At 33.8% G+C, this 24286-nt stretch overlaps 1 protein-coding gene across 4 annotated transcripts in view; it reads left to right on the forward strand.

Moving 5' to 3' along the window:
• The window catches only part of ZDHHC21 (zinc finger DHHC-type containing 21), a 69229-nt gene that overhangs the window by 11071 nt on the left and 33872 nt on the right, over positions 1-24286 (forward strand). For 2 of the 4 annotated variants that reach the window (XM_018051947.1, XM_018051949.1), the window contains 4 exons: positions 4042-4239; positions 5085-5183; positions 11735-11846; positions 14890-15028. In XM_018051947.1, the coding sequence (XP_017907436.1) occupies positions 4086-4239; positions 5085-5183; positions 11735-11846; positions 14890-15028 (504 nt within the window). In that variant the 5' untranslated portion in view covers positions 4042-4085. Of the gene's footprint in view, positions 1-929; positions 1058-1436; positions 1586-4041; positions 4240-5084; positions 5184-11734; positions 11847-14889; positions 15029-24286 lie in introns of those variants that run through there. The other 2 variants (XM_018051948.1, XM_005683655.3) reach the window with 2 other exon arrangements.

A 24286-nucleotide genomic window follows, 5' to 3' on the forward strand; every position in this document is an offset into this window, starting at 1 on the left:
TTTTAATCTTTATGTGATCAAACATGGCTTATGGGGTCTTACTAAAAATCTTTCTCATTCTAAGATTAGAAAATCACTTACTATATATGTTCTTCTGTTAGTTTTTCTTTTTATTTGAAATTTTGAAGAGAAGGAGAAATTCGCTGTGAACTTAGGTGCCAGTAAAAAAAATTCATATGGAGAGTGAGATTCAAATTGACCTTGAAGTATGAGTTGAATTTGAATAGAGCAGACAAAATGGCAGGGACATTTTGGACAGAAGGAATGAGAGAGGTATATATATTCTTATTCATGGAACAATAATAAGACCCCCGGCTGACATGGTGAGTCATATAAAACTGTGAGTTTAGAGATACTCATTTGGCTCAATTTCTTGTTAATTATTTTGGCTCACTTTTATCATTTTCCAAAGTCTGCATTCTGGTGTTATAATTTTCCGTCCTAGTTTTCTGTCCCTTTTCATAGTGACTTCAATATTTTTCCTGAGGAAAATACATAGTAAAATTTAGTTGCCTGAAAAAGGCAGAAAAGGAAAGGTGGTTTCCTACCAGAGTAGGTTAACATTGTTATTATTTACATGGTCTAGTTTATTAGAGTTGAGTTATAATTTATTTGGAAAAAAAAAACACACATTGTGCTGTAGTAATTTATAGTATTAATGACATTGGTCACAGCACCCAAGTATAGTTACCAGACAGCAATCTTCAAAAATGTTGAAGTACCAGTGTGTCCACTCTTTACATCAAAGCGTTATGAGCTCATCACTTAATATACAAATTAATGCGTTGCGTTCTCTACCTGATGAAAGTGTTTACAGATGCCACCCTTAAAACCACGTAGCAACATAGTGTTCAATTTGGTTGTTGCTCAGGATGTGTAATAGTTTCTGTTCGGCCATGAGCCACGCCTGGTAGGTATTAACTGAGAGGCGCGATCCTGCAACCCTACCAGTTACATGTTTCCGGCTGTCGTCTGATTTGGAGCTCTTGGAAGGCTACTGCTTTTGTCTCTACAGTCCAGTTGTAAGGATTAAGTGGCACTAATTTTCACTGATCAGGTATTTTTAAAAAAAATATTCAGTGTCTTACTTGTTCATTCTTTCATATTTCTACCCTTAGCTCACTTTTCCTTGGGGATTCTTGTTCTTTTAGAGCTTATTAGTCTGTGTATGTTTATATCCAGGAAAAACAGACACATTTTGAACTGTGCTTTTCATTAATAGTTTCTGTTGTGAGGAATATGTTGCAATGATAAGAAAAAATTGTTATTCTCTGGTAGAGGAGAATGAAAATAGAGTTTAAAAGTGTTTGATAATTTTGCTACATGTTTTGCTGGGTTTTATGCATCTCTGTTTCTGATACTAATATATTTAGAAGTAAGTAGTGAAATTACTCTGATTTCTATATAATTATTGAAATTCATTGTCTGTTTTTTAGTCCTGAATGGAACTGAAACATTAAAAGAAGATACGTGAAGTTAATGATACTGATCATGTTGAGAGACAGACTTCTGTCATTTCTTTTAGCACTTGATAGTTGGCAAGATTGTAAAAATAAACATTCTTTTTAACGTTTCTCTTTTTTAGGTATGTTGATAGCTTATCATTTGCATTTGAGTTCATTGACTTTTTACCATAATGATGCCTAGAAAATTAAATAGCATGCTTTATCCTCTGTGGCTTTTCTTACTTTGATGATACTGATAGATCTTTTAATTTTCTAGTTAAAAAACGTTCAACCATTACTTTTTGAAAGGTCTAGGCATTATTTCAATTTTAAAATTCATGCATAAATACTGAGAGACCAAATCTGATTTAAAGAGTTGGGTGGTGTTGCATTTGAATTCTTGTCTTTTTTTTTTCCTGCATTTCCAGTGTTTCAGGGTTCTAGGGATAATAGGATAAGAGTGTTCTTTTAGAATTAAGTAATCCTTAATCTTTTTTTTTTCTTTTTCCTGGTAGCTTTGTAACTTTAAAGAACATTGGCAAGGCCTCTAAAGGGTAGTTCTGTGAGGCTCTTCAACTGATGGTAAATTATTCCTAGAATGCAGTAGTCTGATATATGTTAGAAATCTGGGAGATACCCTCCAAAAGCTTACTGGTTTGATTCTACAACTAATTTCTCCAAAACTAGTTTTGACTTTGGTCTTCTCTTAGCCTGAACGAATCGTTGTCTTTAATTTTGTCCTCCACACCAGAGCTTTAATAATTTATTTAAAGTATAAAGCTCACTATGTTACCCTGCCCCCCTGCTTTAGTAGCTTCCCAAGAAATTGTCTTTGAATGGCATCTTTGTCATGATATAGCCCCTTATTTCTTACCGCTTGCTCTCCCCTAAAAGTTTGTAAGTCTTAAATACCTCCAACACGTCCTTCTGTTTGCAGTCCTGTTGTCACTTTTCTTTGGTTGGATGGCTTTTACTCTTCTTTTAAGATTGAAGTCTGCTCCAGGGAGTCTTGTCCTGATTTAATTAGTCCCCATTTGTGCCCATAGTAATATATTGTCCACATCCCTGGAATGTATTATATCATATTAAACCCATTTTATGACTTTTTCGTCCATTAGACTGTTAGTTCCTTCAAGCCAAGATCATGTCCTATTCATCATTGTGTTTACAGTGTCTAGCAAGTGACTGGTGTATGGTGGAGGCTCATTGAATATTTGTTGAACTGAGTTCAACTCATTGCTCTACATCTGAAGTCATAGTGAAGCTCCTGGATTAGTTGTTCCTGGATACCAGTCAACTGTATCAGAGACACCTGGAGACCATTTTATCAGTAGAATATTTTAGTGGTTTTGGGGCATTACTCTGTAAAGTATTATGATTCACTAGATCTAGAATGAGGCCTGGGAATAAGTGTTTTTGATAAGCTCCTCAACTGATTCCTGTTTGCTTACAGGTTTGAGAAATATTGAACTAGTTTATTACTGTATTATTCCATTGTATTTTACGTAAAAACGTTGCCACCTAGACCTTATATGGTCAGTCGCTCAGTTGTGTCTGACTTTGCAACCCTATGGACTGTAGCATGCCAGGCTCCTCTGTCCATGAAATTTTCCAGGCAAAACTACTGGAGTTGGTTGCCATTTCTTACTCCAGGGGATCTTCCTGTTTCAGGGATCAAACCCACGTCTCCTGCATTACAGGCAGGTCTTTATCACTGTGTCACATGGGAAACCGAAGCCTTACATAGTAATTTATTATTGAGGGTTTATAAGTTGTATCTACTAAAGGACATATTTTAAGTCACTTTTTCATACCTGTGTAGAAATATCTTAACTTTAAGCATCTCATTGTGAGACGTATTAGCATTTTGTTAACACCGAACTGAAAAAACCCACATTTAAGCAGGACTCTTCTTGAATTGGTAGTATTAATAATATTAGTTGAGCTTCATTCCATGAACTTAAGTATTTCTGGCAATTTGTATTTACTTTTCATTTTTTATTATGATTTTTCAAAATGATTTTTAAGCATTTTATTATGATTTAAGAATTAAATTGAACAAATCTTAAGTGTATTGCTCAGTCAATTTTTACATATATACATACCATAAAGCAATAGGTTAACATATAGAACATTTCTAGCTCCTCAAAGTTTCCCCTGTGTCCTTTCCAGTCAGTAAACATGCTTCCCACCATGAGATGGGTACTCTTTACTTGGATGACCATCAGCTAGTCTTATGGACAAGATTTTTTTAGTAGTTTTAGTAATATCTTTTGGTGAATATATGCACTTATGTCCCTTGAGCTTATACATGGAATCGCTGAGCTAAAGACAGACTTGTGTTTAACTTCAGAAGGTAATGCCAGTTTACTCTATGATCTCAATCCATAATGGAAATTGAAGTTAAATTATTTGAAGCTTATGGTGAAATTTGAATAGCCTAAAACTTCCCTTTGTTTTCCAAAGGGTTTTATATTGTCAAAAATATATGTACAAAGAAAATTCGTGTCATTTTATAGTTGTCAATAAGGTAGTTTTGTTTCAGTCTGATAATTTTTCCCATGTAAGTAATTGTTTTCTGTTTCCCTTTCCCTAGGTTCGTCTTCGCTGTGGATTGGTAGGCAGTCATAGGGCTGCAGAATGGGTCTCCGGATTCACTTTGTTGTTGACCCACATGGTTGGTGCTGCATGGGTTTGATTGTCTTTGTCTGGTTATACAACTTTTTTTTAATTCCCAAAATTGTCCTCTTTCCTCACTATGAAGAAGGACATATTCCAGGCATATTAATAATAAGTAAGTTTCTAAATCTTTATTTTCTTGTATAATTAAAGATTTTTTCTCATTGTGAATATTTTTGGAATTTAATACCATTATATAGCCTTCCTTTTAATATTATTCAGTGCTATTAATATGAAATTATTTACTCATTTTAAAAGAATGAGCTCTATATATAATTTTGCAGGGTAAGGTAATTGGTATATCTTCATATCTAACTCTAGAAAATCTACAAATACAATTTTGTTTAAAGCTATGGTGGCACAATAGTTCTATTTATGTAGGTGTGTGTGTATTTTTAATGTTTCTGTTATACAATTTAAATTTAGATAATTAAAGTACATGTATAAATGTATATAGTTTAAGGTGTTATTAATTGTAAAATTCAAAAGTTTCTGCATTCTTTATTTTCAAATTAAGAATCTCAAGATCTATTGAAAAGAGCAATTGAACATCACTAATCCAATGTAATTTTGAAGCTAGCCAGTTAGAGTTAATGAAAAAGTTTAATTGTAGAATAGGTTTAAAAATGCTGCTTTGATTCTATCAAATAAAGTATATGTAGTAATTAAAAGGAATTAATTTCTGTTAATTAATATACCATTAATTTCTGTTAATAAAGAATCTCATTTACAACACATTTATCATTGTTATGCAAAATAGCTATTTAAAATTGGTGTATTTTAGAAAGTCCTCTTGGCAATATTATTTGATGAATGAAATGGGTTAATCATTTTTCCATCTTATCTCTGAGAATTTAGGCTGATGCTATTAATTAAAACATACTTTTAGCCTTTAAATATGCTTGTCAAAAAACATTTTGAAGGGTAAATACTGATTTTATTTATTTGTTTATTTTCAAGTATTCTATGGCATTGCCATGTTCTGTCTGGTTGCTTTAGTGAGGGCCTCAATAACTGATCCAGGAAGACTCCCTGAGAACCCAAAGATCCCACATGGAGGTAGGGTGCTCTTCAGATTCATCGGTTTTACTATGTCAGAACTATCACCTGTATTAATGTATGTTATTGCCTTTAGTATATTAATTACAGATGTCATCTAAGCCACTTCCGTGTCTCTTCTCAAGTGCCTTCTTTCCATATTTCTCAGTTTACAACCACAAATCCCAGCTTACTCCTCGGATCTGCCGTCTCTGGCTCCTTTTCAGTTTAGTTGCTTATTTGTCCCTCACTCCTCCCACTCTAGATCTGTATAACCTCTGTGAGGGTGTAGAGTTTTTGTTTTGTTTTCTTATTTGTTCAGTACTGTATCCTTAGGGCCTAAACAGTCTCTGTCACTTAGTAATAATTGCTGGGTAAATATTTGTTGAATGATATTATCTGAAAAATTACATTTTTATTTAGTAGAGGAGTTTTTGATGGTGCCACTTACCTCATGATGTATTTTAAGTATAATATTGCTTACAATGTATTTACAAATATTTACAAAATAAATATCTATTATATTATAATGCTATTGCTTGTATTTCTCCAAGTTGAAACAATTCAGTGAAAAATTTGAAAGCCTTTTGTTCTAGTGTCAATGGAAGTAATTTTTGGTCACATTATTGCATAGTAACCATTTAGATCACAGAAATAAATTAAAAATGTATTGCTTACCAGATACAGTAAACCTCCCTTATCCTCTTTCCTGAGTTTTGCTTTTGAACATTTGCTCTGTAATCTTTGAGAACCCTGTACTTTCTTCTAGGAAGAAATTTATATGTCTTTTTTATACATTATAGAGCCAGATAATTTTTATAGTAATTCAGTAGTTTCTGAACTTGCTATACATTAGAATCACCTAGGGAGCTTTAAAAAAACCTCAATGTCCAAATCACATCCCATATTAATTAAATCAGAATGTCTGGGGGTAAGAGCCCGGTATCCATGCTTTTGAAAGATCCCAGGTGAATCTAATGTGTAGAAGTTTGGAAAGCAATGTAGTCGTTCTTTCCAAAATTAGATTTAAGTGGCAAGTCACTTAGCCTCCTTTGAGTTTGTGATTGTTTTTTGAGATCCGTGATTTTGGGGCTTAATGGGCCTTGCACATTTAATGATTAAGTGGGAATGACACTGATATTTATGTAACTGTAGAAATTTCTGAAAATAATCTTGAGTATTTAGTTTTTATTAATTTGTAGAACAGTATCACTGTCACTTAACGGTTATTGTGTGTGTGTGTACGCCTGTGTTTGGGCAGGGAGGATGGCAGTCTGTAATTTGTATAGAATCTCTCTTCTCAACTAACCTAAAACAAATGACTGTCTAAAATATTGATACATGTATTTTTCTACTTCAACTCTGAAACCTGATGTTCCCAGAAAATCAAGGAAGCAGGGTTTTCCTAACTCAGGACTCATTTCTGATGAAAACTTCAGTTTGCTGTGGTCAAATATTCAAATGCCTACATCTGTCAGATAGTACAAATCAGTGAAAGGGGCCAGGGAGGAACTATTTCATCTTGAAAATCTATCTTATCGAAAGGAAGTGGCACTAATCAGCTACACTGAATTGTCATGCAGGACGGGTATTTTTGAAGAGAAAACATGAAATCTCAATTTTTATGAGACATTTTATGATTTTAAAAAATATTAGCAACTAATTCAAAGTTTTAAAAGCATTGTTTTTAAATGAATACCGAACAGATTATACCTGAGGGCCAGATTGAATCCACCTGAAGCTGCTGTGTTACCTTTAATTTATAGGTTCCAGTGATGAGGACACCATGGCATCTTGCCAACCTTTTGGTTATCTGCATTATATCTCTTCTCATTGACATTTGGGCTGTTTTTCTTCAGTGGAAAGTTCCCCTTTGCCCAACCAAAAAAAAAAATCCACGCACTCATTTATCACATCTGAATGCTTCCAGAGTCTTTTGGTATCTCCTGTCGTATGACCCTCATGGTGGTGGTATGAGGTGGGTAGACTGGGTAAATCAGGGGCGTAGATTGCCCTTCACAGGTCATACAGTAGGCTGTTACAGAGTTGCTGTGAAGCCCAGATTCTTGTCCCCATCCTCTTTTTTACCATGAATCCTCTTACAGAAGAATTATCTTACCTCTTTATTCATCTTTGCTTTGGTTTGAAGGAAATTAATTAAAGCTGTCGTGTGCTTTTTGCTCAGGTACTTGATGATTGTGTAGATATAGTTTTAACTTAGTTAAAAAAATAAAAAATTGTGAAAAATAATGACTAAAGTGTTGGGGTCTACAAAATAGTGACGTTTATTCAGCATTGTTTTAAGAGTGAGCAGTTTTATATAATTGAGCTCCTTAGAAAAGGAAACCTAAACCTTAAGACTTTTATTATTTTAGCTACTTTAAAAAATTTTTACATGCCCTTCTGAAATATTTTACATGCCTTTCTGTTTTTTTAAACATAGTAACTTTAGTTTCTATATGACCCACCAAGTATGAGGCAATTTGAGTATAGGAGAATGCTTCTGTGTGAAGATCCCAAGAATTCGATTTTATAAACTTTGGGGCATGTAGATGAAATAGTCAAATGAAACTATTAAATGTCTATTTAAACTACATGCATGTTTGAAATACAGAAATATTACTTTTTGTCATTTTTGAATTTTATGAAATGATTTTATTTAGTCTCAACTTTTAAAAAACAACTTTGAGTGTAATTCACACATCATATAATTCACCTATTTAAAGTGTACAATTTAGTGTCTTTTATATATACACAGATTTGTACAACCATTAGCACAGTCAGTCTTAGAACATTTTCATCATTAAGCTCTTAACTTGCATGTTAGAGTTCTGTTTTTGTCCTCACTAGTGCCACTTTGCTTTTATTTTTTTTGTTGTTGTATATGCCCCCTGTTGTACCTTGCATCCCTGTGGCTTATTTATTTTATGGCTGAAAATTTGTACTTCTTAGTCCCCTTCTCATATTTTGCCCCACTCCCACCCCTCTCCCTCTGGCAACCACTAGTTTGTTTTCTGTTTCTTGAGTCTGTTTCTGTTTTGTTTGTTCATTTATTTCTTGCATTGCCAACCAGTTCTGCCAGGAAACCTCGATTAAGACCCAATCCTTGTATTGATTTTCGTTAGTTTCAAGTTATATTTTTCTCCCCAAAACATTACTTTGTGATCTGAAATATAGTCATTGAAAAAAGTTCCCCTAATATGTGAATCTTTCAAAAGACTCAAATGGAAAGGTGATTTGTTCCTTTTTGAGGGATGAATGAAACCAAACCGTATCTGTCTTTATAGTCTTTCATGCAATTACAGCATTAAAAAGTTTCCCTGTTAAACAATATGATACTGTTTACCTTATATTAAAGAGGATCATTTATAGATTTTACCTTTTTTCTTTTGTTTTATGTGTTGATTTTTCTTTCCTTTAAAAAATGTTATCTTAATTTTTAACTTTCTGTATAGCTGCCATAAATTAGCAGGTAGATTCTGTCTCCCATAGGCTTTTATTTTATTTTGTTAGATGGGTAGTGCAAAAGTCTTATAGGTAATCATCAGACACCAGAATGTATCAGTCACCAAGATCCTGTTGCTACTGCTGCTGCTAAGTCTCTTCAGTCGTGTCCGACTCTGTGCGACCCCATAGACGGCAGCCCACCAGGCTCCCCCGTCCCTGGGGTTCTCCAGGCAAGAGCACTGGAGTGGGTTGCCATTTCCTTCTCCAATGCATGAAAGTGAAAAGTGAAAGTGAAGTCGCTCAGTCGTGCCTGACTCTCAGCGACCCCATGGACTGCAGTCTACCAGGCCCCTCCGTCCATGGGATTTTCTAGGCAAGAGTACTGGAGTGGGGTGCCATTGCCTTCTCCAAAATCCTATTAGGACCTGAATAAATCCTGAAGAAGAAAAAAGGGAGAAGACTAAGAAATGGTTTCTGGATACATAGGATAGGTTAAGATGGATGGCTTTTTTTCTTGTTTTGCAAAGCAAAAACATAGATGGTTTTAAATTTCTGAATTTTAAAAATAGTGATTTTTTTTTTCCTTTCTAAAAACAAATGTGTGTGTGCTTGTGTGTGCAAAATGTGCATCTTCATTTTAGATTTTTGTATCTTAAATTGAGCATTAAGTGACTCACACTCTTTGTTTGAAAAAATTTGTGGTCCAGACCATAGATCAGCAAATTCTACTGTAGCGTTGGTGCCAAATAGATGTTTTTAGCCTTATGAACCATATAGTCTCTGTCACAAGTCCTCCTCTCTGTCATGGTAGCCCCAAAGCCGACATACACAGCATGTAAATGAATGGGCATGGCTGTGTTTAAGTAGAGCTTTCTTTATGGACGTGGAATTTAAATTCCAAGATTTTTACTTACCACAAATTGTTATTATTATTTTCAATCATTTAAAATTGTTAAAAATACTTTTAGCTCACACGTGCATGCTAAGTCGCTTCAGTTGTGTCCGACTCTTTGTAGACTGTAGCCCTCCAGGCTGCTCTGTCCGTGGATTCTCTAGGCAAGAAGCTGGAGTGGGTTGTCATACCCTTCTCCAGGGGATCTTTCTGACCCAGTCATCTCTTACCTCTCTTACATTAGGCAGGTGGGTTCTTTACTACTAACGCCACCTGGGAAGCGCATGGATCACCCCCAAACAGGTGATGGCCTGGGTTTGCCTGTGGGCTGTAGTTTGCCAACCGTAGTTTACACCACAGAATGGATTACAGTCTTTCGCTGACTATAGCCAAATTCTCTCTTTTTTCCTGAGGGTACAGCATTTTAAGTATGAAATAAATGATTTATTCTTTGGAATATTTTATGCTGAAATTGCCAATAGTGAATACCCCATATTTATTTTTTTAAGGAGCTGGTTTAAGAACATAGTTTTCATGTTGTCTTTCAGTGAAAATGGGCTCACCTTCATGTATTCCTTGAAATATGTGAATTTAGAGTTTTAATATTGGGATATTTGGGAACATCTAGTTAAGTGGGGGAAAAAAGTGATATGTATGTGACATTGTATTATGCTACATATGAAATGAGTTTCTATTTCGCCAACAGTTAAATAACAGTAGTTTAATTGTACCTAAATTAAGCTTCAGTATTGTTGCTCTCTCATGTAATGTTTTCATTAAAATAAGACTTGTAAGTAAGAAATAGAAGAGAATTTTATTTTAAAATGAAATATTTTAAATATAAAAGATAATTTTTCAACTTTCATCAAGAGCAATTAATTTGTTACAGCTGTTATTCATGCTTTATTGATTTCTCCAGAGACGTTTGTAGCAGAATGTTTTTCCAACACTTTACTATGAAATTCCAGTATATTGATCTTCTGGTCATTATGGGGAGGGAGGTGGGAGGGGGGTTCATGTTTGGGAACGCATGTACACCCGTGGTGGATTCATGTCAATGTATGGCAAAACCAATACAGAATTGTACAGTAAAATAAAGTTAAAAAAATAATAAACTAGAAATAGTGGAATTAAAATCGGGTATCTTTTTAAAAAATTGAAAACTACCTACTCTTCTCTTTTGTTACTTATGTTTAGAATCTTTCATTAAAAAAAGATTAAACTTGTCATGTTTTAGCAAGGATTTAGTGACTATCTATGGTTTGCTCAGTCACACTTGGCATATACTAATGTTCACTTGGAGTATTGAAGTTAGGTTAATTTTACTATACCCATAATTTTAGTGAGATTAGGGTATAGTTTTCCATAAGTGATAAAAGTTTAAAAATTGTTATAAAACTCCATGTCAAGAAATATTAAGATTATATATTCTATATAACAGTTGTCTTGGTAGATAACAGTCCCGTAGAGTTTTTAATGGCTCTAGCTAGAGCAGTTCTTAATGGAAATAAATTACTTTTTCCTTAATTCCTGTAAACTTCATGTTTTTAGCACAAAGCCTAGTTGTGTGCTCATTCACAGCAGACTAGAGGAAACTTACTTGGTGGTAGGATAGAGTTTCGTAAAAGACTCCTTTATTTCCATTAAAGAGTAATTTTCTTGTAATCTTCTTCACTTCTGAAACTATTTTAGTATTTCTTAAATGCATCTGAACTGTTTCTCCATCCCTCTGTCATAAATATTCCCAAATAAATCCATTCAAAAAACGGTTTTGTGTGGGAAGATTGGGGAGATGCCGTCTCTGTTTATGCAGTTAATTTTGACTTACTAATCTATGAAACCAGTACTCAGCATTATCTCTTCTGTAGAACCATTAGATAATAAATTTCTAGAAATTAACTTGTTTCAATAAAATTCTGTTTTAATGTAATAATTTGATTCTAAATAAGAGTTTTGTCACTAAATTTTGCTTACAGCAATATACTTAAACCCAAATACACTGTTTTTTTATCCCTTAGTTTGACTATTAACAGTCTTATTTATAGTGTTTAAAATTAGAAATGTACAAAATAAAACATGCAGAGAATAGAGAAGCAACGTTTACGGCAAACATTTACAGTAGAGACTTAGGCACATATCTCAAAGAATTCCTATAACTCTTCTAAACACTTGTTTCTAAATTTCAACATTACTCATGTTCCTTTACTAAATGAATTTTAATTTCCTTCTCTAGAAAGGGAGTTCTGGGAATTGTGTAACAAGTGTAATTTGATGAGACCGAAGCGTTCCCATCACTGCAGCCGCTGCGGCCACTGTGTTAGGAGAATGGATCATCACTGTCCATGGTAAGAAATGAATAATTCACTTTTGGAAAAAAAATGTAGTAAAAAATAGATCTTGGTACTTAGCCAGTTTAAACAAAGGTTATATCAGAGTTATACAGTTTAAGAAAGCCTTTTTATAAGGAGACCTTTAATTGATCATATGCTTCTATCAGCTCCCAGGGTCATTTTTTCAGAGATCATAGATTTTTCTAACAAGGAGATATTTGAGCAGAAAACTAAAAATTAACATGCACCCAAATATACAAAAGAACTAAAGTGGTTTTATTAAATGAAGCAGTGTAGGTAAAGCATTTAGTATAGTATAAGACATATAGAGAGTACTTACATTTAAATATAGTAGCTGTTACTATTTCTAACTGTAATGTAAACCATATACATCTCATTGTTTGTATTTCCCTCCAATTTAATTAAAGAGTGACATTTCATATACCTTATACCTCATTTCACTTCCTTTCAGCCTTTTTTTTCAGTGTTATGTGTTGGATATAGCGTTTAATATTACATGCTAGCTAGAAGTGGAAAAAAAAAAGTGATAGTTGATTCTGCTGACTGCCAACATTTTTGGTCAGTAGGGGGCTCTCTTGTAATATTTAAAGAAAATGTTCAGTTGAGAAACAATTTTTGAAAACAAATGCTGTGAGAGTTCTGCATTGTATCTCATTTCAAAGCTGTCACAAAAATCTGTGAAAAGATATTGTATTTAATTCTGTTTTTCTAGCATGGGATCTCTGCATAAATATTTAAACTGGTATGGTGTAGCACTTTATAAATATATCTATGTACATATATATTTATGTTTATACACACATTGTATACAAAGTTAGCTACATAATAATCTTCATAAATTTATAACTGCATTTATCTGAGGTTGCCTCAAGGGTAGATTTTAGTTTTGTCTAGTAATGCTAATCATTTAGAGCTTCCTTTATTTTTGGTAGCACAAGTTATCAGCAAGCTTTTAGTGGGAATTTGGTTTTCACTATGAAATGATTATTTGACTAGAAGATAATTTCCTGAGATTCAGAAAAAATAAGAATACTGTGTTACTATGTAGAAAGTTTTAAAATTCTATCACAGAATAGTTTAGTATATAACATACAGTTGGTGTTTTAAAAATGTGCCTGGAATTTATTCAGATTAATTCTCAAATGATTTCATAAACCTCAGTGATCTGTTTACAGTTACAATAGTAATAGGGTTTGCTTTTTAAAACTGAAGCATGTATTCAGGTAAGTGATAATCACACTGAAAAACTCAATTTTGTATAATTTTTTGAGTAATATTTCTGATTAAAAATATAATAAATGTTCATGATGGTTGGATATCGATATTTCCTTTTAAGTGAATGCAGTAATTTAAGCTTAAAAAATCAACTATTTTATAACTTCTATATAGATTATATATAGATTAGTATATATAGATTATATAGATTAGTGATAGTATTTATTTATTTTCAAGGAATTAAGACTGACTTGGTGACCAAATAAAGTTCTTTTTAACCAAAATTCTAGGATTGGGGTGATCTCTCTGTTCCTAAGCCTTCTGTTTCCAGTTTTAGTCACCTTCTCAGAGCCCTGGTGAGAAGAAGAGTGGAAGTACAAAGAGCTGTAGATAGGAAAAGAGGGTAGATCAGGGGCGTGAATAGATATAGGGACTTATGTGCTTGAATTCCCTAATAAAGCATTGCTGAGCTCTTCAGAGAGTGAGGGAAATGTACAGTGTGCAGCAGAAGCAAGGAGAATTTTTGGTATTTTCAGAAACTGCATTATCTGAACTGCTTAACAGCTTTAGATTTAGCGGTCAGTTCTTTTGATGACCTCAAGATTTACTCTATTTGTGACTCTGATCACTCTTTCTAAGGAATTTGTTACCAAAACAGTTTCTACATGTAGATGATAGTAGTGTTTCTTACAGTTCTATTCTTAAGAAGAATGCAGTGTTCATAGCAGTTATATCTCAGATTTTGGGGGGACAGAAAGGGTGGGGCAAGGATAAAGCATCTTTTAAGCAGTAGCTATTGGAGAGTGTTTTTGAGTGCACACAGAAGTACTCTTCTCTGGTAGCCCCGCTTACAGATAACAAAACACAGAAGGTTTTCTTGTTTATTCAGCATGAATTTTTCAGTCTAAGAAATGCCTCTTTCAGGTTTTCTGTTCAGTTACATATCTGCTTTTAAAAAATTGACAGCACATCTTTAATACAATTTAAGTTAGGAATTTGGCCCTATTTATTATTTTTTTCAAACAGTGGCAGTATAATGCTATAGTATGTTGAAAATAAAACATTGTGAAAGATAATTTGTAGTTTTGAACTAGGATTTTCTGCTGGAATTGTGTTTAGAAAATTTAGATACAATAACTTTGGAACAATAAAATATTCAGCTTGCATTAATCTTGAATTTTTGGATTTCTAACATTAATCCTTTTTCCTAGTTTTGGTTCATTGTTGTATTGGTGGAAATGTAGCTCTAAGAATTTATACATACTTTTGAATATATGTTTATTTTCAGCCACCAAGGGTTAGACTGTAAAAGTAAGGAAAATTGTGAATGCTTTGCACTGTGTCAGAATGGCGGGTTTAAGTTACTTTGCTTCATATCATTCAGCTTGATCTCCACAGCTTGAATGCTGCAGTGAAAGAGCAGTGTACAGAAGAGGGTTCTTGTTCTCTTGACCACGGTCTCTCCTAACTGTACATCCTCTGGCAATTGTCCTAACCCCTCTGTTCCTTTTTTGTATCAGTGAAGCAAGGAGATTGCCATCTGTTCTTCCTGCCTCACTGGCTTGTTGTTGAGTTGAATGGGGAATCATATACAGGACTTCTTTGACAAGTAGAATGTGCTTTACAAATGTGAGGTGGCGTGTTTATGTCATATCTTTTCTTATATACTCTTTGCTTTTAGGTTTGAGTGGGTTGGGCTTATCTCTATGAACTGAAACACTTAAGAAGTTGTTTGTGCTTATTTCTAGTTTTACCATTCTAAAATTAACATCTTACTAAAGTTTGAAATATTTTTTCTTTTTCCTTTTTTTTTTTCCTTCAGGATTAACAATTGTGTTGGTGAAGATAACCATTGGCTTTTTCTGCAGTTGTGTTTCTACACTGAACTTCTTACTTGCTACGCACTGATGTTTTCTTTCTGCCACTATTATTACTTTCTTCCGCTAAAAAAGCGTAATTTGGTAAGAAATGTTTATATCCACTAATGCTAGAACAGCTGTAGTATATAGTTATTAACATGTGGTGCTTTTAAAAGTGTAGAAAATTGAAAACAAAAGTAATGAACATAAACCCTCAAATTGGTGCGTTTTAAAATGTATTGGAATTGAGAAAACGGACCTATTCTGATATTGGCTTTTAACCACGTCTATTTACGATTACTTGTTAGTGTCGAGTTCTTTAAAAAGTGACCTATCGCTCAATGTATACATATTTTCGTTTTAAATCTACAGTAATGAAAAGCAAAGTGAAAAAGGTTAGCTTCTTACTTCTTTTCAGGAGTAAAAATAGACTTGTTTAATTCTTAAAAGTTCTCAAAGGAACATTAAGTTCTTGAGAAAAGGATTCGTTCCCAAGAACCCCAACTCCCAACTTTTAACATTGGTGATAAGATGAATTTGCAGATGCTTTAAAAAGTTGTTGTTATATATCCATTTGAGGCAATGCTTTTCCCACTCTGTAGAGGAACTACAATATATGTTAATAAGATTTACCCAGAACCGTGGTGTTAAAGGTAGTAGTAGTAATAACATCAACCAGGAGTTTTAAGCCTTGACTATAATATCAGCAGTGTGCTATGGACATGTGATTTTAATTCTCACTTAAATGCACACCACAATCACATGAGGTGGGTATGATTTTTCCTCCATTTTTTTATAGATGAGGAAATAGACTAATAGAGGTTAAATAAATAGTTACTGAAGGCACAAAGCTAGGAAGTGATTATTCAACTGGTTTTAGTTGTAGACTGGGATTTGAACCTGGGTTTGTGTTTTCTGAATTGTATCTTTTGTGCTTTGTTTGTAGAATTTATATTTCAGCCTGATCCTGTGTGCCATTTTGACTTAGATTGTGTTTTTAGAATGCTCTGTGTATGTGTGTGTGTGAGAGAGAGAGAGAGAGAGAGAGAGAGGGTATGTGTACTTACAGGAAGCAAGATAGGGAAGGAGACAGGGAAGAGGAATAGAATTTCTGATGAAGAAGGGTGTTTTTTAATTCCCTATTTAAGTCCTTTTATACACTTTAAATCTTTTCTGTTAAAAATAACAAGCTTAGTGATGGCACATACAACTAAATTTTGTAATAATGGAACAGTTGAGAGAAGGTCTTTGAGTTCTGTGTATTTAGATCTTTTTGTACACGATCATTTTGTGTAATTAAAAGAGGGTATTTACTGTTGTTGCTTGGTTGCATATATTAGTGGGCCTTGTCAAGGTAATTCTACGTATTAAATGCAGAATGAGCAATTAAATTAGACGCAAACAACTCAAAAAAATTCAAGGGGGAGAACTGTAAATGTAGGTGTTCAACATTTATCACACTGAGAATTTAGTGCATCCTGATACTACAGTCTTAGAAATGTTTTATCTTACAGATGAATTTCTTTTTTATGCTTTCTTATATTTTGATTTTACTTTCTGATAAAACCAGGTACAAAAGAATGGTCACCCAAAGCATCCAGATCAGAAGCGCTGAAACAACAGCAGTTAATATTTAAAGAGTCATTTAGGGTCAGCAAAGTACTTTCTGCACATGTCATTTATTTTAATTCCCACACCATGTGAAGTGGCCTAGATGTGAGTGTGACTTTAAAGGCAGACTCCTTGGGTTTGAATCTCAACAATAGATTAATTTCTGATATATTTGGTATTGTAGTTAGAACATGTAAAAGGTTATATGTATTTTCCAAGTAACCTGTTTCAAATATGCAATAGATTGAGCCTAATTAGAAGAGCTTTAAAATAAAAATGTACCTGTAAGATTAAGATCAGAATATTTTTTAAGAATGGAGAGAGAGGTAGAATCTAGTGGTATTAATGAAAGGCTAGTAGAGTTTCTCTAGGAGGGAATGCACCGTGGCACTGTGGAGGGGTTGGTACACTAGGGGTGTTGGGATAAATTTGACCCGCTACCTGTTTTTATTAATAAAGTTTTGTTTGAAACATAGCTACTCTCATTTGTTAAGTTTTGTTTGCAGTTGCCTTTGTAATACAACAGTAAAATTAAGTAGCTGTGACAGAGGCCTATGTGCTGAAAAGCCTAAAAGATTCGGTATCGGGCTCTTTATCTTGCATTCACCAGCTTCTGGTAGTGGAAAGATCTTGATTTTATAAATAGACACACCTAGAATTAAGCCTGGCTTTTCTTGTTGTGAGTATAAGCTTTGACACATCCTTTAACCTTTCTGAATTGTAATATCCACTTGAAAAATGTGAATAGTAATGAGATTTAATGAGATAACGCATGTAAAAGTTCTTGGTAGATAAGAGATTTTCAATTTATGTTACATTTGATTTTGGTGAAAGCTCTCAGAAGGGAACAGTTTTTCTTTGCCCCTTCAATTTTTATGAACGTTTAACAGACTGTTTAACAATATTACTAGGAGATCAATGACAGAATAAAAAAGTTCCAACACTCAAATAAGAATATAATGGTGATAGTTAAATGAAGGATTAAGACATTACAAATTACAAACTGATTTGTCTCTCCAAACGAAAGGTAGAAACTCTGGAAAAATTACTATCACTTAGAGGAAAGAGCACTTTTTTAAATGGAAAAACTGATTACAGATGATACTAATATACTTAGAAACATATATATAGACGTGTATTTACATGCATACTGACAAAAGACTAGCAGCGTAGTAAAGGTTTATTAAGAAATGTAAAGTCCAGGATGAAAATATAAAAAGGCAGTACAGTTGGGTTTTAAAAATTCAAACCTGAGTTTCTTTAGAGCAATCACTTGTAGAAACAATACAGGTAATTCTAAAATTCTTAAAAATCATAATTATTGTTAGTAGGATTACCAGATGAAAATCAAATAATTAGCTCTATCATATTGGTTGTAATAAAGCTACTTTGGTAATAGCAGTAAATTACAGATAGTTCTAGGGACCTGACAGAGTTTTAGCTAGTAGTGCTGAGCAGGAATTGTTCAAGGTTTATAGTATCTTTGTTGTAGTAAGTAGGATGTTTTTATAATTACCTTCATGTTAGAGGTAATGAAATTGAAACCCAAAGGGTTTATGTTATGATATTTCTGAGAGCATTTGGCATCCTATTGAAAAATCCTTTGTGTTTTAACCCTGTTAATGGTGTATTTTCTGAATGAAGTGATTCATAATATTTTTAAGTTAGGTATATGGACAGGAGAATTTTACCATAGTGTTATCCAGTATAAGAAAAGACTATTATGTTTGACTAATACTGTTTTTATATAGTATGTTTATTACTGGTGTCTTTAACCTACTTAAACTTACTGGTGTGTTAGTTACTCAGTCGTCTCCGACTCTTTGCAATCCCATGGACTGTAGCCCACCATGCTGCTCTGTCCATGGGATTTCCTATGCAAGGATACTGGAGTGAGTTGCCATTTCTTTCTCCAGGGTATCTTCCTGACCCAGGGATTGAACTTTCCTTTAGATCCTTGAAATATATAGCCCTAAATATTCCAAGGATCTGAAGGAAAATGAATGTTCAATAGTACTTAGCATTCACTGAAATGAATTCTAATCATTTCATTGATTAAGATGTTGGTAATTTAAAGCTATGTTTCCAGGTACATAGGGCTTCCCAGGTGGCACTAGTGGTAAAGAACCTACCTGCAGGAGACCTAAAAGACTCAGGTTTGATCCCTGGGTCAGGAAGATCCCCTGGAGAAGGGTGTGGCAACCCACTCCAGTATTCTTGCCTGGAGAATCCCACAGGCAGAGGAAACTGGTGGGCTACAGTCCTTTGGGTTGCAACATGACTGAAGTGACACACTAGGTACATACAATCTTGGAATTCTAATACTGTTCTAATGAGTTTACTCTGGTATCATAAATTATACCTTTTCATCTGCAGTAATTATCTTGCCTTGTGTTTTCTGTTACTAATTTGGCTATATTATTCTTTTGGTTAGTATTTTCAACTTTTTACTTATAACCTTTATCAGTTGTCTTTGTGTCTTATAGACACCAAATATTTCTCTCGTTTTTGAAGTCTAGTTTGATAATCTTTGTCTTCTAATTGAAATGGTCTATTTCATTTATTTTGACTGATATTAATCCTATCATTCTACTAGTTATTTTTTACTTCACCCCTCTGTTCTTTGTTTCCATTTTTCTCCTTTTCTTATCTGCTTTGAAATTTTCAACTGAAAGAAATTTCCAACATATCCCTTCTGAGGCTTTTTCTCTTTTACTCTTTTAAAAATGGTTTTCCCAGAGATCAAAACATTCTTCCTTGGTTTTCTGAAATTTAATATAAATTGATACTTTAAACATTACCAAGATAATAAATGGAGTAGCCTTAGAACCCCTCCTATCATCATCATTTTTGGTATTGTAGGGGCATAAAATAGATGTAGAAATAAAACTCATAATGATAAGATTTAATTTTATAAATTATGCGTTATAATGTATATGTTATATAAAGTCAGTATTTGTTTAGAGTTACCCACATATTGATGCTTTATTGATCCTTCATGATTTCATAAGTTTCTAAGCTGCTTTCTGAGAATATTTTTTCCTGCCTTTTGGTGGAAGTGTACTGAAACAAATTTTGCCAGTTTTTGGTTCACCTGAAAATGTCTTTATTTCTCTTTTATTTTTGAATGATTTATTTGCTTGGCGTAGAATTATAGGTTTAGAGTTATTTTCAGATTTTAAAAGATATTATTTCCTTGTCTCCTGGTTTCCATGATTTCTGCTGTAAAGTCAGTTGTTAGTTTTATAGTTCATTCATTGAAGTAATGTGTCTTTCTCTCTAACTGCTTTTATGATTTAGTTATTTATATTATTTGGCTTTGTTGAGGCATAATTAATGAATAAATTTATAAGATAAATTGTGCATTATGATAATTTGATGTATGTATACAGTTTGAAGGGCTTCTCTGGTGGCTCAGCCAGTAAAGAATCTGCCTGCAATGCGGGAGACCTGGGTTTGATCCCTGGGTCGGGAAGATCCCCTGGAGGAGGGCATGGCAACCCACTCCAGTATTCTTGCCTGGAGAATCCCATGGACAGAGGAGCCTGGCAGGCTACTGTCCATGGGGTCGCCAAGAGTTGGACACGACTAAAGCAGCTTAGCACAGCACATATACTTTAAAAGGATTCCTGCATCTAGTTAACACAAATGTCGCCTTACATATTAATCTTTTTTATGAGAACATTTAAGTCTTCTCTCTCAGTTAATTTCAGTTGTGCAATATGGTGATAAAACAGTAGTTACCATGTTTTATATTAGGTCCTTTAGACCTTGTTCATCTTACACCTAAAATTTGTACCCTTTTACCTATCTCTCCCTTTTACCCCAACTCCAGCCCCTGGGAACTCTCCTACTTTCAGTTTCTAGAGTTAACTTATCCACAGGTAAGTGATACCATTTGGCTTATTTCACTTAGTGTAATGCCACCAAGGTATATCCATGTTATCAGAAATAGCAGGATCTCCTCCTTTCTCATGGCTGAATAGTATTCCATCGTGTGTGTGTGTGTGTGTGTGTGTGTGTGTGTGTGTGTGTAAAACATCTTTTTTATTCATTTGTCCATTAATGGATGCCTCGGTTGCTTCCATATCTTGGCTATTGTGAATAATGCTGCAGTGAACATGGGAGTGCAGATATCTCTTTGATATCCTGTTTTTATTTCCTTTGCATATATACCCAGAAGTAAAGTTGCAGGGTCATATGGTAGTTCTGGTTTTAATTTTTTGAGAGGTCTGCATACTGCTTTCCTTAGTGGCTATAGCTGTTTACATTCCCACCAACAGTGCAAAAGGGGTTCCCTTTCTCCACATCCTTGTTAACACTTACCTTTTACTTTTTGATGATAGCCATTCTAATCTAACAGGTGTGAGGTGATAATCTCATGGTTTTGATTTGGATTTCCCAGATGATTAGTGATATTGAGTACCTTTTCATTTCCCTGTTGGCTATCAGTATATTTTTGGAAAAGTGGCTATTCAGGTACTCGGCCATTTTTTTAATCATTTTTTTTTCTGTTGAGTTATATGAGTTTTTTATGTATTTTGAATATTAACCCCATATTAGAGAGATGATTTGCAAATAATTTTACACATCACATAGGTTGCCTTTTCATTTCGTTGGTGGTTTCCTATGCTGTGCAAAAGGTTTTTAGTTTGATGTAGCCACACACTAGTTTATTTTGCTTTGGTAACTTTGTTTTTGGTATCAAATCCAAAAAAATCATTGCCAAGACCAGTTTAATGGAGCTTACCCCAAACCCTTTCTTCTATGAGTTTTATGGTTTCAGGTTTTACATTCAAGTCTTTGAATCATTTTGAGCTGATTTTTGTGTATAGTATAAAGTAGGGATCCAGTTTCATTCTTTTGCATGTTACTGTCCAGTTTCTTGAGAACCGTTTATTGAAGGGACTGTCCTTTCCCCATTGACTCTTCCTGGCTTCTTCGTCATAAGTTAATTGACCACGTAAGAGTGTTTTTTGTTTTCTTTTTCTGAGCTGTCTGTTCAGTTCTATTGATCTCAGTGTCTTTTTATGTCAGTATCATACCGTTTTGATTGCCATAGCTTTGTAATGTATTTTCAAATCAGGAAATGAGATGCCTCCAGCTTGGATTTTCTTAAGATCACTTTGGTCATTTGAGATATTTTGTGGTTCTATACACAGAATTATTTGTTCTATTTCTGTGAAAAAATGAAGTCAAAATTGTGATAGGGATTGCGTTGAATCTGTAAACTGCTTGAGTACTATGGCCATTTTAAGAATATTTAATTTTTCCAACCTGTGAGCCTTGAAGAGCTTTCCATTTGTTAGTTGTCTTCAATTCAATTTCTTTCATAAGTTTCTTCACTGAACAGATCTTTCACCTTGTTGTTTAAATTTATTCCTAGGTATTTTATTCTTTTTGATACAGTTATCAATAGCATTATTTTCTTAACTTTCTGATAGTTTATTATTAGTTTATGGAAATGTGAATGATATTTGTATATTAATTTTGTATTCTGCAGGTTTATGGATTTATTTATTAGTTCTAACACTTTTTTTGGTGGTCTCTAGGTTTTCTATATGTAATACTATGTAATCTGCCAGTAATGTCAGTTTTACTTCTTCCTTTCTAAATGAATATCTTATTTCTTTTGCTTGCCTAATTGTTTTGATATCCAGTGTTGAATATTCATGATGAGAATGGTGGTTCTTGTCTCATTCTTGATCTTAGAGGAAAACCTTTCAGCTTTTTATTGAGCGTGATGTTTCTGTGGGCTTGTCATATATGGCCTTTATTATATTGAAATATGTTCACCCCTATACCTGGTTTGTTGAGTTTTTATCATGAATGGATGTTGAATTTTGTCAAGTACTTTTCTGTGTCCTTGGAGAAGATCATATATTTATCCTTCAGTTTATTAATGTAGTGTATTGATACAATCAATCACTGATTGATTTGCAGATGTTGAAGCATCTTTACATCCCTGGAATTAAATCCCACTTGATCATGGTGTGTGATCCTGTTAACGTATTGTTGAATCTGGCTTGCTAATATTTTGTTGGGGAATTTTACATCTTTGTTTGTCAGTATATGGTGTCTATACTTTTAGTGTTATTTGGTTTTTATATCTGGTTAATACTGGCTTTGTACAATATTTCTCACTGTTAGAATTTCCATTTTTTCATAGATCACTTCTCTGGTGAAATTCTTCATTTGTCATTAAATTTTGAACATTTTAATGCAAGTTCTTTTAATGTTTATGTCTGATATCTTCAGTGTTGAGATCCACTTGTGAATCTGTTTCTGCTGACTTTTTTCTTTTCTCTTTTAGTTTCAGATATTTGTTCTTTCTTCTGTTACATCTGATAAGTTTTGTTAGATACTAGGCATTTTATATGACAAATTTTAGAAGACCTGGTTGATGCTTTCTTTTTCAAGATACAATTTACTTGTCTTTGTGGACAGTCGATAAGAGAGGACTCATCTTGATCCAGCCAAAAATTTGTGTAATAAATATTTCTAAGGCTAAATAACAGAACATTGGTCTTAGTACAGCAGTTCTTTTGAAGATGAAATTTACTACGTTTGTTGAGACTTTGTAAGGGCTTACAATTTGGGTTTTGTCTTCGTGAAGAACTAGTTTCCGTTTCTCCTTTCTCTTATGTTGCAGCCCTTGCAGGGTTTTTCAGCTGGAAACTTCAGTGTGTACAGTGGCTTCGGCTGTGTTGTTTCCCCAGCTCTGGGGGACTGTAGAAGGCTCTGGGCCTCCACTTCTACTTGACCTTTCATGCAGTACTGTTTATGAGTTGACAGTTACCTCCAGGTGAAAAACAGTGTGGAATGTAGGACTCACCTTAGTGCATTTCTACCTTTCCTGGGATGTTGGTCATCTTTGGCCGCTTCTCAGTGTCTTCAGTCAGCTGCTTATTTACCAATTAATTGAGTTTTATCTGATTTTTAGTAGTGTTCTTATTGGTAGGGTTATTCTCATACAATCTCCTCTTTCATAAGTATCATTGGCATATAGTTTTGTTTAAAAATTTCTTCCCAGGTGATTTTTATCATTGCTTCCTAACTGCACAACTCCAGGAGACAGCACTCATATCTTAATCTATATAAACAGTATCCTTTGGAGTTGTACAGAAGAATGCTCCTGTAACTGTAAGGTTTGAGAGCTGTTGTCGTGCTGTAGAGAATTAAACTGGTGGTGGACTTTATAGTATCAATAGAGTTAAACCAGATGGAGAAACGAAGGAAATCGTTGCTGGACAATAGAATAACAAAAGGCTGAAAGGCTTGAGGCAGTTAATTGGAAATTGGTTTTAAGGTCACATTTGTTCTAAGATACTAATAAACTCTATAGAAAATTTTCTTAAGTCTAAATAATAGAAAACTCTCCTTACTATAGCAGGTTATTATTATTATTTTTTTTTTGGTAATGACATTTATCATATTTTCGATAAAGGCAGAAAATTGCCAGTAATTTCAGTACAAAAATCACTATTAGTGTTTTTTATACAGTAGTGTTTTATAGTGGAATATTCTTCAAACAATCCTACCCCATCCATTTTTTCCTAAGCCCTTGCGTGTCTCTCATTTTTCTCTAAAACAAAGAAAAAAAGTATATCCAGCTCTTTGTTTTGTATGTAAAGTTGTTTTGATAGTATCAGAAACCTTCATAAAACTTGCTGTTCTTTTCTGTTATTTGGGCTATGGTATAAAGATCCCCAGATATCCCTAATTATCTTTGGAGATTGTGTTACTGGT

This window comes from Capra hircus, chromosome 8 (genome assembly GCF_001704415.2).
Source record: "Capra hircus breed San Clemente chromosome 8, ASM170441v1, whole genome shotgun sequence".
Lineage (NCBI taxonomy): Eukaryota > Metazoa > Chordata > Mammalia > Artiodactyla > Bovidae > Capra > Capra hircus.